The sequence below is a fragment of the Balaenoptera physalus genome, assembly GCF_965194825.1.
Source record: "Balaenoptera physalus genome assembly, chromosome: 12".
In the NCBI taxonomy this organism is placed as follows: domain Eukaryota; kingdom Metazoa; phylum Chordata; class Mammalia; order Artiodactyla; family Balaenopteridae; genus Balaenoptera; species Balaenoptera physalus.
The window spans coordinates 73,954,601-73,967,751 of NC_138897.1; the positions used below are offsets into that span (position 1 = coordinate 73,954,601).

Consider the following 13,151-nt stretch of genomic DNA (forward strand, 5'->3'; position numbering starts at 1 on the left):
GTGTGCAAGGCAGGATCACCTGCCCTACATCTCCCTCCCACAGGCTCCCCTGTGAGCCCCTCAATCAGGGGGAACCCACTGCTGATGCAACAGGGGCTCGGAGGGGTGATTTTGTTTAAACGTGCAAAAAGCAAGTCACAGGGGAGACAGGGCCAAATTAAGTCCTTTAGAGGCACTACAACTGAAAAGATGAAAAACATCACTGAATTATAAAATCATTATAAAGAAGCCCAACAAAGTTCTGATTTTCCCCCACGATGCCTTCTGATGTTTTTTGGGGAAAACATCATGCATCAAATCATTTCAAAATAATTTTTTGGTGTTTCCACCCGGTGATGCCTTAAACTGGGAAAGAGAAATGCCTCTTGGGTGCCTGTCGGGAGACGGGACTCTTCCACTCTCTGGTTCATCTCTGCCTCCCAGGGTGCCCTGGCAGCCGGAGAGGTGAGTTGGCCCTCCGTGCCGGACGGCACACAGCTGGCTCACGGATGGGATTCACAGTCAACCATGGACATGAAGAAAACTTGGAGAAAAATCATTTCTTTCACCTTGAACTGATTCTGTCCCATGAGAAGTACAATTCAGCAACAAAAACAGTCATAACTAAGATCTCCAAAACCCTTGAGGCAGAAACTGACCCGCCTGGAACCATGCCAGTGACCAAGGTCAACAGAGGCTGAGGCAGGTCCCGTGGGGGCCGCCCACGCCCAGGCCTGGGGCAGGAGTGTCGGGGCAGGAGGGAGCCCGGGTCTCAGGGTATCTGGGCGAGTTTTGAGAAGGGAAGAGGGCTCAGGGCTGGCTCCGAAGGCCCTCTAGGTAGGTGGGCAGGGCCAGGGGTGGCTGTGGGCTAAGCCCTGACCTGCAGTGGGCCACTGTCACCCGCTTGAGTCCACAGAGTTCATCCCACACTGATTTTTGCCAAATGAGACCCAAGTCCTGAAAGCCACCCATTTGTTTTCGGTTCTTTGTCGGCCTGTGGGGCCCTTGCCCCCTTGACGCTAATCCCATCTGTCTGCCCTCCCTGCCTGCGGCCCCTCTGCTGGGCACACTCGGCGCCCACTCAGCGGTCAGCTTGGCGGGTGAGCGCGGCCCCCAGGGGGTGACCCGCTTCCTCAGACAGGCGGCACAGCCTCCAGCCTGACTCAGTGCTGGGAGTAGCTCCCAACACTGGTGTCACAGCAAAGCAACGCAGAGAGAAATGACACACATGGTGGCCTCCTGAGGTGGCAAAGGGTTCGGGAGGCTGTCCCCCTGCCTTCGGACGGATCTGCTCCAAAGTGACCCCACCAGCCGCAAACTAGAGAGTCCACACCTCCTCTTGCGGTCACCAGCCCAGCCAGAGGGACGGCGCCCCAAACACCCAGGCGGGCCTGACTTACCTTGGCCTGAGGACCGAGGGAGCGGATGGAAGGGACGGCGATGAGGGCGAAGCGCTCGTACAGGTACTCATTGGAGGAGCTTCCCTTCAGGAGGGCGAATGGGATGAGGTAGAGCTCCCCCTCCAGAACCAGGACCAGCTGCCGGTGCCGGCCCACAGGGCCGCTGGAGTGCATCAGGCCCTGTGGGGTGAGCGGAGCAGCTGACACACCCAGCGGGGGTACGCCTTGGGAGGACCAGGCACCCCCGCCCCCAGGGGGTCCGCTCAGGGAGTGGGGGTGATGGGGCGGGGCTCCCTCCCACCTGCCTCACAGGCGCCACCCGAGGAGGAGGGTAGAGGAGCAGGGCCAGGAGGGAGACTGCGGTCACCCGTCACAGAGGGTGTCCCACAAAGACAAGGATCAGCCCGGGTCATCCAGATGTTTCTACAGAAGGCAGGGGATTCATGCAAAGGGCAGCTGTCCCAGAAAGCACTCAGTGAGTCACGGTGCACCCGAAGGACCAGGGCAGGAGATGCTGCGTTGGCACAGGGACCCTACAGGCAGTGTAGGAATGACCCTGTCACACAGGCAGTGAGGTCTCAACCAAAGTGGGACGTGCTGTCCATTTCAGTGGACAGCAGGCGAGAGAACTGATGTGCAGACAGAAGCTTTGGGAACCAGGATGACATCCCCGGAGGAGAAGGGTTCCGGATTCCAGGACCTCAAGTCACCTCAGGCCTCTGTGTCCCTCCCCCCAGGACAGGGTGGCCCCATGGCCCCGGGCTCTGCAGGGGCTGTCCCCACTCGCTCCCCCGGTGCTGGCAGGGAATCTGACACTGATGGGACCCCCATCACTCCTGAAAGGCCCAGGCGGGGACCTGAGGGAAGGGTGAGTGCATGCGGACGCATAGCAGACAGGCACCCCTCATGCTCCAGCAGAACTGCTCATGGAGACTAAGGCCAGATGAATCTGGATAACGCAAGTGGCAGTGACTGTGAAAACCAGACTAGACACAGGCTAGGAGTGAATAAAGAGATGAAGCGGCCACAGGAGCCTGCGGGGAGAACGTGCAGGGCCCACAGACCGCGGGCACCAGGTGCCAGGTGCTGGGCGGCCCTGAGCCCTGGGGTGCTGGCTCGGGGGAGGGTCACAGCCGGGTCCCCCCCCCCCAATCCCTCTGTTGCCCAAGCCGCCACGCTCTGGAGGAGCGAGTGTCCACGGCCGCACTGCTGTGGGCTCTGGGCTGAGGGTGCAGAGGGCATTCAGCAAACCCAAAGGGACATGCGCCTGGCGGGACATTCTGTCTGTACAAACCCCCTGTGGCTTTTTTTCTTTTTTTTAAATTCTAGATGCATCTAAAGAAAGCGGAAGTAAAAATTATTAGGCCAAATGTTTCTTTTTTTCTTTAAGAGCTACTTTCCAAGAAAAGGTAAAAGTATCGCCGTACAACCCAGGAGAGAAGAAGTAGGGTGTGACCAGTGACCACTCCAGGGGTCAACTCCTGGGCTCCGTGTCCCCACCGTGGGCCACACCGAGGTCCCTGCCTGGCCTGGCACAGGGAGGACGCTCTGGAAGGCCCTCTGGAGGGCAGATTGCTGGCTGCTGCAGTACACCCAGAGGACCTGGGGGCTGGGCCGGAGCAGCTGGGCTGTTGGTACCCTGACCTCGGGGATGGGTCAGCAGCCGTGACAGTGACAACTGCTCGCTGCCCAGCCAGAGCACTGCCGCCCGGCACATGGGCAATGGGGGGGGCTCAGGCCACCTGCCATGGACAGGACCAGACCCATCCTCGCCTGATCCGGGGTCACCAGGCATCACTGGACGGGGTGGCAGCCCCACCCCTGCAGACCTTGCCTGGACTCCACCTGCCAGGGCCCCAACCCTGATAAGTCTCTGTCAGGTGTCATTCCACAGGTCACGGGCTTCACGGGGACACAGCACTCTCAGACAAGTCCCCAGTCACGACAGCACCTGTCACGTGAAGTGAAGGTAGTTGAGGGGTGCTGGGCCAGGTAAGAGACTGGACCCTGCTTAGAGAAAAGGTCCACAGGCAGCGTGCCTTTGAAGGGACTCTGCTAACTCTGCCCACAAGGCCGCCTTGTCTGAGGCACAAGCCTCAAGAGGGTGATGCCACATCCTGGGAGGAGCTCGGGTGTCTTCTCCGACGACTGACTTCTGATCTCTCCACCAGCCACTAGTGTCTACGGTGGGTGACGGGGCGACGGGGAGCCACGTCAGTTCAGGACTCAGTCCCTGCTCGAGAGCTCACGATGATGCAATGTCTCAGAAAATAAAATGTGCACAAGAAACCACTACTGAGTGAGACCACGGAAGTGTAAAACGCCAGCCCCAGAGGGTGGGACACGATGCTGGGCCCCCCCGGCTGCTGCTCTGCACGTGAGGGTGGGGAGGCCCCGACTGGCCAGACGAGGCCCATGGGGCACACGGAGGGCAAGGCTGGAGAGGGACTCGGGAGCCAGATGGTGGAGGCCTGAGGCTGAGTGGGAGTGTGGCTCTCGCAGACTGTGGGGACCTGCGTCCTCTGCTGCGGAACCTCTGATGAAGCCTTGAAAGGCAGCCTGCACCAACGAGACGGGCTGCACGTGGTAATTCAGACGAGGAAACGCAGCGGAGAGAAGGGGACAGGACTTGCCAGGACTTGGTGAAGAGTGGCCTTAGCAGCGAGGAGAGGGAAACGCCTCTGAAACTCTAGCCTGGGAGCTTGCGAGCCTGTCTCTGAACCGTGTACCCGAATTCATAGGTCCAGGTCCTCCCGGGACAGCACCTCGCGGCATGTACTGGCCTGGCATGCGCAGCCCTGGGCGAGGGCTCCAAATGGAACCCCTGTCCAGCAGAGGGGAAGGAGGTGGGTGGTGGCAGACGGGCTGCACGGCAGACGGGCAGCTCCGGTTAAAGGCAGCGGGAACACTGACCGAACATGTTGGAACAGGGGCCCTGGAAGCTGTCCTCTGTATCCTGCCTCCAGGACACACGAGCGTCACCCTGGCACGGAAGGATCAGCCAAAAGCCAACGTGAACTTAAACACGGAGAGCACAGTGATGTCTCTATGCAAGCTACACCTCGTCTGTTAAGACGGAAAAGGAGAGAGGATTCAAGGAAGCGCTATTCTGCGCCTCTGTCTGTCAGTCTGGGAAGGGCTCGCTGGCTTCTGAAGCCCTGGGTTTGAAGGACAAAAGGGCTCTGTATCGGCCCCACACCCGCCACGAGCACAGTCCAACAAATGCCAGCAACGACTCCGACTCTCTGACCCCTGCAGTTTCTAGAAATGTGTCTTCTGAAGTAGAAAACACCAGGCCAAGTGCCCTAAAATCTGTTTACTCCCCCAGGAAGCGTCCCTTCGCTCTCACCAGGGCCGTGACCCTGCCTGTCGCAGCAAACACAACTGGAGGGCTCGCGGCGCCAAGCGGGCTGGAGGGGAGGCGGGCAGTGAGAGGACGAAAACAGGCGAAGCCCAGGCTTTGCAGAGGAGAGGGGGCTCCTCTCCACAGGGGGCTCCGGGCAGCTGTTGTCAGCTCCCACCTCAGCTCCCAATGCCCTGTCCACACCTGCTCTTCACACGCTGCTTCCTGCAGCCAGTTCTCCCGAGCGAAACGTGCTGCCCTGAGGCGGGCGTGTGTGTGTGCGCGCGTGCGCACGTACTGAACTCAGCCCCGCTGTGGCCCCGCCGGCGGTGGCTCCTGGCCCCTCCCGCCCGCACTCGGGGGTGGCCCGGCTCTGGCCTGACCAGGGAACCGCCCGCTCCCGGGGAGTGGGTGGAGGGGGAACCACACCTCATCAGTGTCCGTCCTTCCTGGGTTTTGCTCCCTCAGCCCAGGAGAACCACACAGTCTCCTGTATCTCACAGTTACCCCTTCACCACAGGGAACAGTCTTGATACTAATCTCCCCTGGTTAACCTACCTGTGCTTTCTAGCTCCTGATGAGACCCAGACCCTCTGTTGAGCGGGGTTTGGAAGGTTGGAAAGCCTTCCCCAGTGACCAGGAAGGGAAGGCACATTCTGGGAGAGGCCTTCGCCACGGGGTCTGGGCCCGCGTGCTGGGTCGGGAGCTCTGGGGGACCCGGAACTGCTAGATGATGGGGTGTGTGGTTAGGGGAGAGGTGGAGGGGGTTCTGAGAACATCGACAAGACTCTCACCTCCCTGCCCCTCGGTTCCCGAACCCACAGGACAGCACTGACGCCACGACCTCACAGGCAGCGTGTGGGGCTCTAGGCGGGCCCTCAGCACACACTGGTCAAACGTGAATTCTCAACTGCCTTCAGGTGCTTTAAATAAGAGGAACACAGGTCCTATTATTCATACTATTCTTTCCTGCTGGGTCTCGATCATTTTTCTAGTACGACTCATTCCCTCTCCCTCCTGTGTTTGTAAACGTGGCCAAAACCATAAATGGCCTCTTTGGAGCATCCAGCTCCACATGGAACCCAGGGACTCAGGGATACCGCCATCACCACGGTCCTCCTCACCTGCACGTCTCCACCACCATCATCCACAGCTCTTCACTGAGTATCCACCACACCTGACACCTGCGAAACCCACCGCCAAGCAGTTACCCTGACGTCCAATTTCCGAGTCGGCAGTTCCCCCAGGCAACCCCCACGGGTCCCAAGTGTTTGCCTGGGTGGTGAACTCTGATTCGATCACCATTTTGGTCAACGGGATCTCCCATATACACTCATGGTGACCGGGGGGTGCTGAACCGTTTGGAAAGCACCAATATCAAACGTGATGTTGCATGCGTCCTAACTTTGGCTTAAGCACTACGTGCTCTGTGCACAGCACCAGGGTTCAGAGGAGCAGCCTGTAGCCTCCATATGCGGGGAGTTCCGTTTTCACGGAAGGACAGGAGGCCTCTCAGAGCCTCACAGCATAACAGGCCAGAGAATGAACACCCCTGATCACCACAGGGGGGCGCAAGAAAATTCCTGGGTCCATGAACTTTCCGACAGATTAGATTTGGGATGAAATGGACTTCACTGTGTACAACAAGGATTCCAGAAGCAAAGAACTGACTGCTAGGAATCTGGATACCCCAGAACCATGTACAGGGCTTAGGATTTTTTCCTGACTTATATATTTGATTGAGCGAATTGATCAAACAGAACTTTTTAAGGTAGAGAAACCTTTTATGTGACGCTTCTGAGAAATCTTGGTGTCATGGATGGTTGTATCAGTCTCAGTAAATATCAAAGCTGTTCAGAAAAAAACCCTGAAACCATGACTAAAAGCTACCAGGATTGTAGACACTGTATTCCAACCAGAAATGCAAAAGTCCAAATTCGACCCACTCAACTGTCCTCTCTGAACAACAAAAAACAAACCACTGGTTTGCCTGGAGATTCTGAGAAGGGGCAAACCAGAGGAATCTGGCTACGGGAGATGCATGACCAGTGGCCAACCAGAGCCAGAGGGGCCTGCCGGCCACCCAGGGTCCAGTCTCAGCCAAGTCAGCCCAGAGGTCTGCTCACGCACAGGGGCCTCTCTGTGGCCGAACTGGTGAAAACGAGCCTACACGCCCTCAGTGGAAGGTGTGCCTTGGCTCCCCCAGAACCTACTGGGGTCAGGCTGAGACGGGGGCAGTTGAACATCAGCTCGAATCGACCCAAGGGGCCCTGACCCAGGTGAGAACACCGCTTGCCTGATTGGTCTGGTGCTCTCACTACTGCTTCAGCAGTCCAGACAGCTTGCGAGTCGTTGCCTCCGTTTTTCCTTCTCCTAATCAGCTGTGGTGACACTTGCGGTCCTTGGGTGACGTCTGTCCTCATGTGAATGTTACCACAGAGTCCCAATCAGAAATCAGACAGCCTGGCGGTGCCCATCTCGCGGGCCTTGTCCCCCCTCCACACTCCGGAGTCAAGGTCGGACTGTTGTGTGACAAGCCTTCGAAGACGACCTCCAAAGCCTCCAGTCTATTTACAAACCAGGCACCTGACCAGTCGGTCTCATCTCCCGGGTAAAGGATAAGCTAGGTTATCACATCGCTTTACAAGAGTCCCTTTCCCCCAGAGCAGACATCACAGTCACGACCCTGCCAAAGCCAAGCTCTTCTCCTGGCCAAGCCCCAGAGCCAGACCCTTACCTCAAGTTTCTCAGAGGAGAGGTCCTGGGCCATCCTGGAGCTCTGGTGTCTAGGCGGGCAGTTTACCAACCTAACCGATGTGAACGGCAAGTTTTAAGTCAGTTTCTGGGGTCCTGAACCAGATAACTCCGCTTAGCCTGGAGGCCTCTTTTTTTTTTTTTTTTTTTTAATTTATTTATTTTTGGCTGTGTTGGGTCTTCGTCTCTGTGCGAGGGCTTTCTCCAGTTGCGGCAAGCGGGGGCCACTCCCCATCGCGATGCGCGGGCCTCTCACCGTCGCAGCCTCTCTTGTTGCGGAGCACAGGCTCCAGACACGCAGGCTCAGCAGTTGTGGCTCACGGGCCCAGTTGCTCCGCGGCATGTGGGATCCTCCCAGACCAGGGCTCGAACCCGTGTCCTCTGCATTGGCAGGCAGATTCTCAACCACTGCGCCACCAGGGAAGCCCTGGAGGCTTCTTTAGTCAAGAGCAGAGGTGGACGAGGGGGGACTGCTCCTTCTGACCAGAGTCGTTCACTCCTCCTACCTGTCTTATCATCTTGGCTTTGACGACTGTAAACTTAGGAAACAGGGAATTTAAATAAACGGAAATAATTATAAGGATGAGAGAGACTATAACTAGAACAAGCCCAGGGACTTGTTAAATCACATTTAAAGAGTGATTTGAGCAAACCCTAGGGAATTTTAGACTCTACATCTGGGTCCTTAATGCTAGCAGCTTCTGGCTCTGGAAGAAGCCCCGTCTGCAAACTGAGGGGTAATTCGGGGTCTGCGCTTCACGTGGAGCAGCCCTGGGGGCGCGTGAATCTGCGTGTCCCTGTGGCGAGTCTAGGCTCGGGCACGAGTGACTACCCTTCACTCGACGGTGATGAAGAACGAATGCCACGGACCCAAACCGGGTCCCGGTCCCTCTCACACTAGCACGTGCCACTTTTCTTTGGTGACATTTTCTCCTTTGGGTCTGAGACAGGATTTGACTTAATGTTTGATGATGGCTCATGTGCAGATGGAACGGGGCCTCCTCAGTGATAACTGGACATGCTCACCCGTCCTGACAGCAAAGGACAGCGTGCTTCCAGGAAAGAGCCACAGCAGTGTTTCCCTTCAGCTAAATTAAATCAAGTCCTGGTGCAAGCCTGCGGTAAAATATTATTCTGTTCCACTTTTCATACCATCTGACCTAGTCCCTTAGCAACAGGACTGCGGCTAAACAAAGGCAGTTGTTCAAATAATTATACGTCCCATGTGAAGAGGCTAATCATTTTAGTCTTGAAGTGTCAGTAATTCATAATCTTGGACTTTCGGTTTTGATTTGTATTTTCATTGAAAATGTGGAGAAGGCCTGGCTCTGTCTGGCAGCTGACAGCGGCGGGAGCGGCGGACGGTGCCGTGTCGCCCTCTAGTGGCCTCCGGAGCAGGGCGGGAACCAGCAGTCGTCCACCTCCTCCACCGGGCCGTGCGCTGAGCGGGAGCATGGTCCATGAGCGCCATACCCGGCAAACCGCCCCCGCCCCCAGTCTCCTCTGTGCCTGGTGTGCGCCCGGCTGTGCCTGGCACGTGTCAAGAAACACGTGAATGAGGGGATGAGATGCGGAGGGAAGGAACTCCTGATTAGATCCCAGCTCTTCGGTGAAGTGGTTTTACTGAACCGCAGTGAGTCCCATTAGTCAGCCAAGGAAAAGCTCTTGCCCTGATCATTTACTTTAACGACCTCTGAAAGGTTTTACTCCACATCTCTTTTGAGGCAGCCTAACTCCTTCACTGTGTTCAAACTCCTCAGTCACAAAAGGACTAAATATCAGGAACTAAATGCTCTCAAACTAAATGCCTCACTTCAAGACGAGACGCACCCCTGAGGGTCACACCTGTTCACACGTGCCGTTCCTGAGCACAGAGGGGCTGCCGCAGCCTCAGGACGCCGGCACGCACGTCGGGGGGCCGGGGTTTCCTTCCTTAGTCAACTGTATAAAGACATGACTTCGATCACTGTTCTAACTCGTTTGGGGCTCGAGTCCATAAATCTTCCCCTTCCCGGCACCCCTGGAGGAGCACAGATGTCCAGACACAAGCAATCACTAATCCCACTGGCATGTTTATATTCTTTAAGTCATAGGGGAAAGTCCTCAGAGAGAAAAACTGTCTAAAAAACACAGGGCAGAGTTTATAAACTCACGGGACCCCTTCAAGGATGACTCGTGGCTGTAGCAGCCTCTCCCCCCAGTGGAAACGCTGCAATGGATGGAGGGAGGGGTTGCCTCTCTCCGCCCCCAGCTTCTTCCCGCTGCTCTCCACCCCGAGGATTTCTGTCTTTGATACAAGGGAAGAGCCCCTTCTCTGGCCAAAAGGGGAGGGGTCAACCAGCGAAACAAACAACGCTTAGGTGTGAGTCCCCTGCAGGCACGTCACTGGACTTGGGACCTACCCAGAAGTAAGCCAGAACCAGCACCGGGCTGGTTGACAGGGTCGGGGGCTCACAGACTCAAAGCTGCTCCAGGGCAGGCCCAGCCCCTTCCTTCTGCTCGATAACCTCTTGGAAAGCTCCCAGCTGCCACAAAAGAGCAGCCACAGAAAACCCATTAGCTGACTTCTGCCTTGGGTCTTCTGCTTTGTATCCAGACTAGACCTAAATACCAAATGCAGCTTTGGACCACGTACCATCTATAAACTTTACTGAGTGCCAACATGCACCAGGCCCCGTGCCAGCTGCTAGGGACACAGAGATGGCTCTGCTCGGTGACATCGTCCTCAATTTCTAATGAGGACACAGGTACTCAAGGAGGGGTACCAGCTTGGCCAAGGTCACCTAGCCAGGAAAAGGCAGTGCTAGACACGAGTCCAGCCTTCCAGCTCCTAGAGGCTCTGTGCTTCCCTCCACCCCCGTGTCCCTGAGTGAGGGAAGTCCAGAGGGCACCACCAGGCAGTGCAGCCTCCTGAAAAATATCAGGCAAGTTGACACACATCCTGGGAAGGCCAGGCCAGGAGATGCACTGGCATTTCCTGAGGGTGAAGGGATCACTGTCAAGGTGAGGACACCTTGAGGATGCACCTCACCTCTGTCAGTTGGCAAAAGTGGAAGAGAGCTGCTGATGGGCCACTCCAACACCTGTGAGACGACTCTCCCACCTGGCTGTGGGGAGCTGCTAGGAGGGACACACAGGCTGGCTCCCTGAGGCCCCGTCAATCCCCACCCTCCCCAGCTGAGAGCTGGGCCCTCCAGGAGCACAGCCTCCACTTGCTGCAGGTACCTGGACTTTCCTAGGGGCCTGTAATGAACTGGATGTTTGTGTCCCCCCCAAATTTATATGTTCATGCCCTAGGCCCCCAGTGTGATGGTATTTGGAGGTGGGACCTTGGGGAGGTAATTCAGTTTAGATGAGGTCATGAGGGCAGGACCTCCATGATGGGATTAGTGTCCTTAGAAGAAGAAGAAACCTGAGTGTGCTCGCTCTCCCTGTCTCTCTGTCTCTGTCTTTCTCTCCATCACGTGAGGACACATGCGAAAGTAGCTGTTTTCAAGCCAGGAAGAGGTCTCCCACCAAGAATCTGGGACTTCCAGCCTCCAGAACTGTGAGAAATAAATGTCGGTTGTTTAAGCCCCAGTCGGCAGCATTTTGTTACAGCAGCCAGAGCTGACTAATACACAGTTGCGTACAAAAGCATCTGATGGGCTCACCATTCAGATTCACAAGATCCCTGAGCCCTTTGGCAGCCCTCCCCTCACACCCTCCCACCAGTTACATAGCCACATCTGGATTGAAAAGTGATGTGCAGAGACTAGGGCCACAGAAACCTGTCAGTAGCCGCGCTCAACCTCCTCGAGAAATCACAAGTGCAAGGGCGTCTCTGCCGCTGGACCCTGTTGTGGAGTGAGTCCTGACAAGGGCAGAGGCCAAGGGTCTGTTCTCACCAGGAAGCAGCCCTGGGCTTGAAGCTGCTCAGGCGAGACCCTCAGATGAGCAGTGGGTGGGGCAGCGCTGACTGCTGAGGAGATGGGGGAGATGCGTGCAGCCCTGCACCCCCAGGCCTCCCCAAGTCTGACGAGCAAGGTGGGAAGGAGCAGCGTCTCATCTGCACCTGAGGTCACGGAGGCCAAACTGACCAGCCGGCCAGTAAGGAGCCGGGCTGGGACCTGAACCCGGATCTGCCCACTTGGAGCTCAGGGCCTATCCACTAACCAGCAGCCAACCCAGCACACATGCCCACTTGGGCTTCCGGACGCTGACTGAGAAGTTGGTCGGAGAAGCCCCATGTCTGGAAAACCTCTTCTGTCTCAGGAGCCTGTTTTTTGTCTGGGGGGTGCAGGGGTGCTGAGCGGGAAGTGATGCGTCCTGACGCCAAGGAGCCATGGGCCGGGCACTTACCCCTTCCATGGGTGCCACGAGCAGGTCGTACAGAGCGCGGAGCGGCGGCCTGGCGAACGAGCTCTGCCTCCTGGGAAGAGAGGAGGTCCCGTCCTTGACGGGTGACGTGGTGTTGCCGACCAGGCTGGTCGTGCTCTGGCAGCTCCTGGGGAGAGAAGGACGGGGTTGACATCGGGCACAGGCTCCGTTCCTGTTCCTGGAGGAGGCAGCGGGGAGGCCACCCAGCAGGACATGCCGGCCTCCCTCCCTGTGGCCTCGCCCCCTCCCCCTCAGGTACTGTTCACAGCACAGTGAGCACTGACAGACACCACAGGGCGGCCCAGCTGCGCACAACAGCTTACACGGCTGTGGAGTTCTTCTGCATCATCAAATGTCCTGAAGTGCTCTTCAAAGGATTTAATTACATCCTTGTGTGGAGCGACTGGGCAGGCAGACATGAGGACCATGAGAATCGGGGCAGCCACCAAACTGCTCGGAAGACGGTGCCCCAAGACCAACTAACGTCCAGGGCGCTGGCCTTGTTGGGGCCAACGAGGATCCTGTTGGCCCCAACCTGGGCTCAGGTCAGCCTCCGGCCCCCACCGGAGCCCCAGCACAGCCCGAGGCCCCTCATGGGGGGGTGGTCAGCTCAGGCGCAGCTGCAGGTATTGTTTTCCTTTTTAATTTATGTTCCAAAGTTTCCAGGCAAAATTTTATTAGTACAGGTGGTATTTTCAACCCCAAGGACCCCAAGTTTCACACTCCCAACACAGGCCGACAACATTCATTGAGTCACTGATGCATTGAGAAAATGTTTCCTGAGCACTGGCTACCTGCCAGGCACTGACGCAGGCCCTGGGGACCAACAGAGGACAAACGGCACAGGTGAGCAGAAGAGACGGCAGGTAGGGAAACAAACCCATCTCCACTGCAAGGACCAGGCTGCCCCACGAGTCTTTCTGAACCCGCCCCTCGGCGTGGCTAGCATGGCCCCAAGCACAGCCTCTGGTGGCGGCCCCCACATGACTACTGGACAGTCAGTGGGCTCTCAGCCTTGATCCAGACACCGTGCTCAGTTCTGGAGTTTCTGCTATGCACTCAGGGACCTTAAGGCAGAGACCAGGTCTCACACCAGACACGTGGCCAAGTAAGTACTCTGGGCGGCTGGCAGTGGCAGCTCTGTGGTTATTACCTAAGGAAAAGCAGAACACGGCTTTCCCTCCTGGGCCAGGCCAGGATCCATGACCATCTAGAGAGATGATCTGAAAGATGCGTTTGCGTTTCTGAGGCATGGCTTCTGTCCCCGGCCTTCCCCCACCCTTTGTGGCGTTCTCAGCAGTGTCCCACTTCTAAAC

The 13,151-nt window shown here is 57.0% G+C and overlaps 1 protein-coding gene across 2 annotated transcripts in view; it reads right to left on the reverse strand.

Annotated features, from left to right (window-relative positions):
- TTC28 (tetratricopeptide repeat domain 28) overlaps positions 1 to 13,151 on the reverse strand; it is a 582,221-nt gene that overhangs the window by 16,037 nt on the left and 553,033 nt on the right. For both annotated transcript variants that reach the window (XM_082416383.1, XM_082416382.1), the window contains exons 14-15: positions 11,818 to 11,962; positions 1,380 to 1,559 (exon numbers count right to left, since the gene is read on the reverse strand). In XM_082416383.1, the coding sequence (XP_082272509.1) occupies positions 1,380 to 1,559; positions 11,818 to 11,962 (325 nt within the window). The remainder of the gene's footprint in view (positions 1 to 1,379; positions 1,560 to 11,817; positions 11,963 to 13,151) is intronic.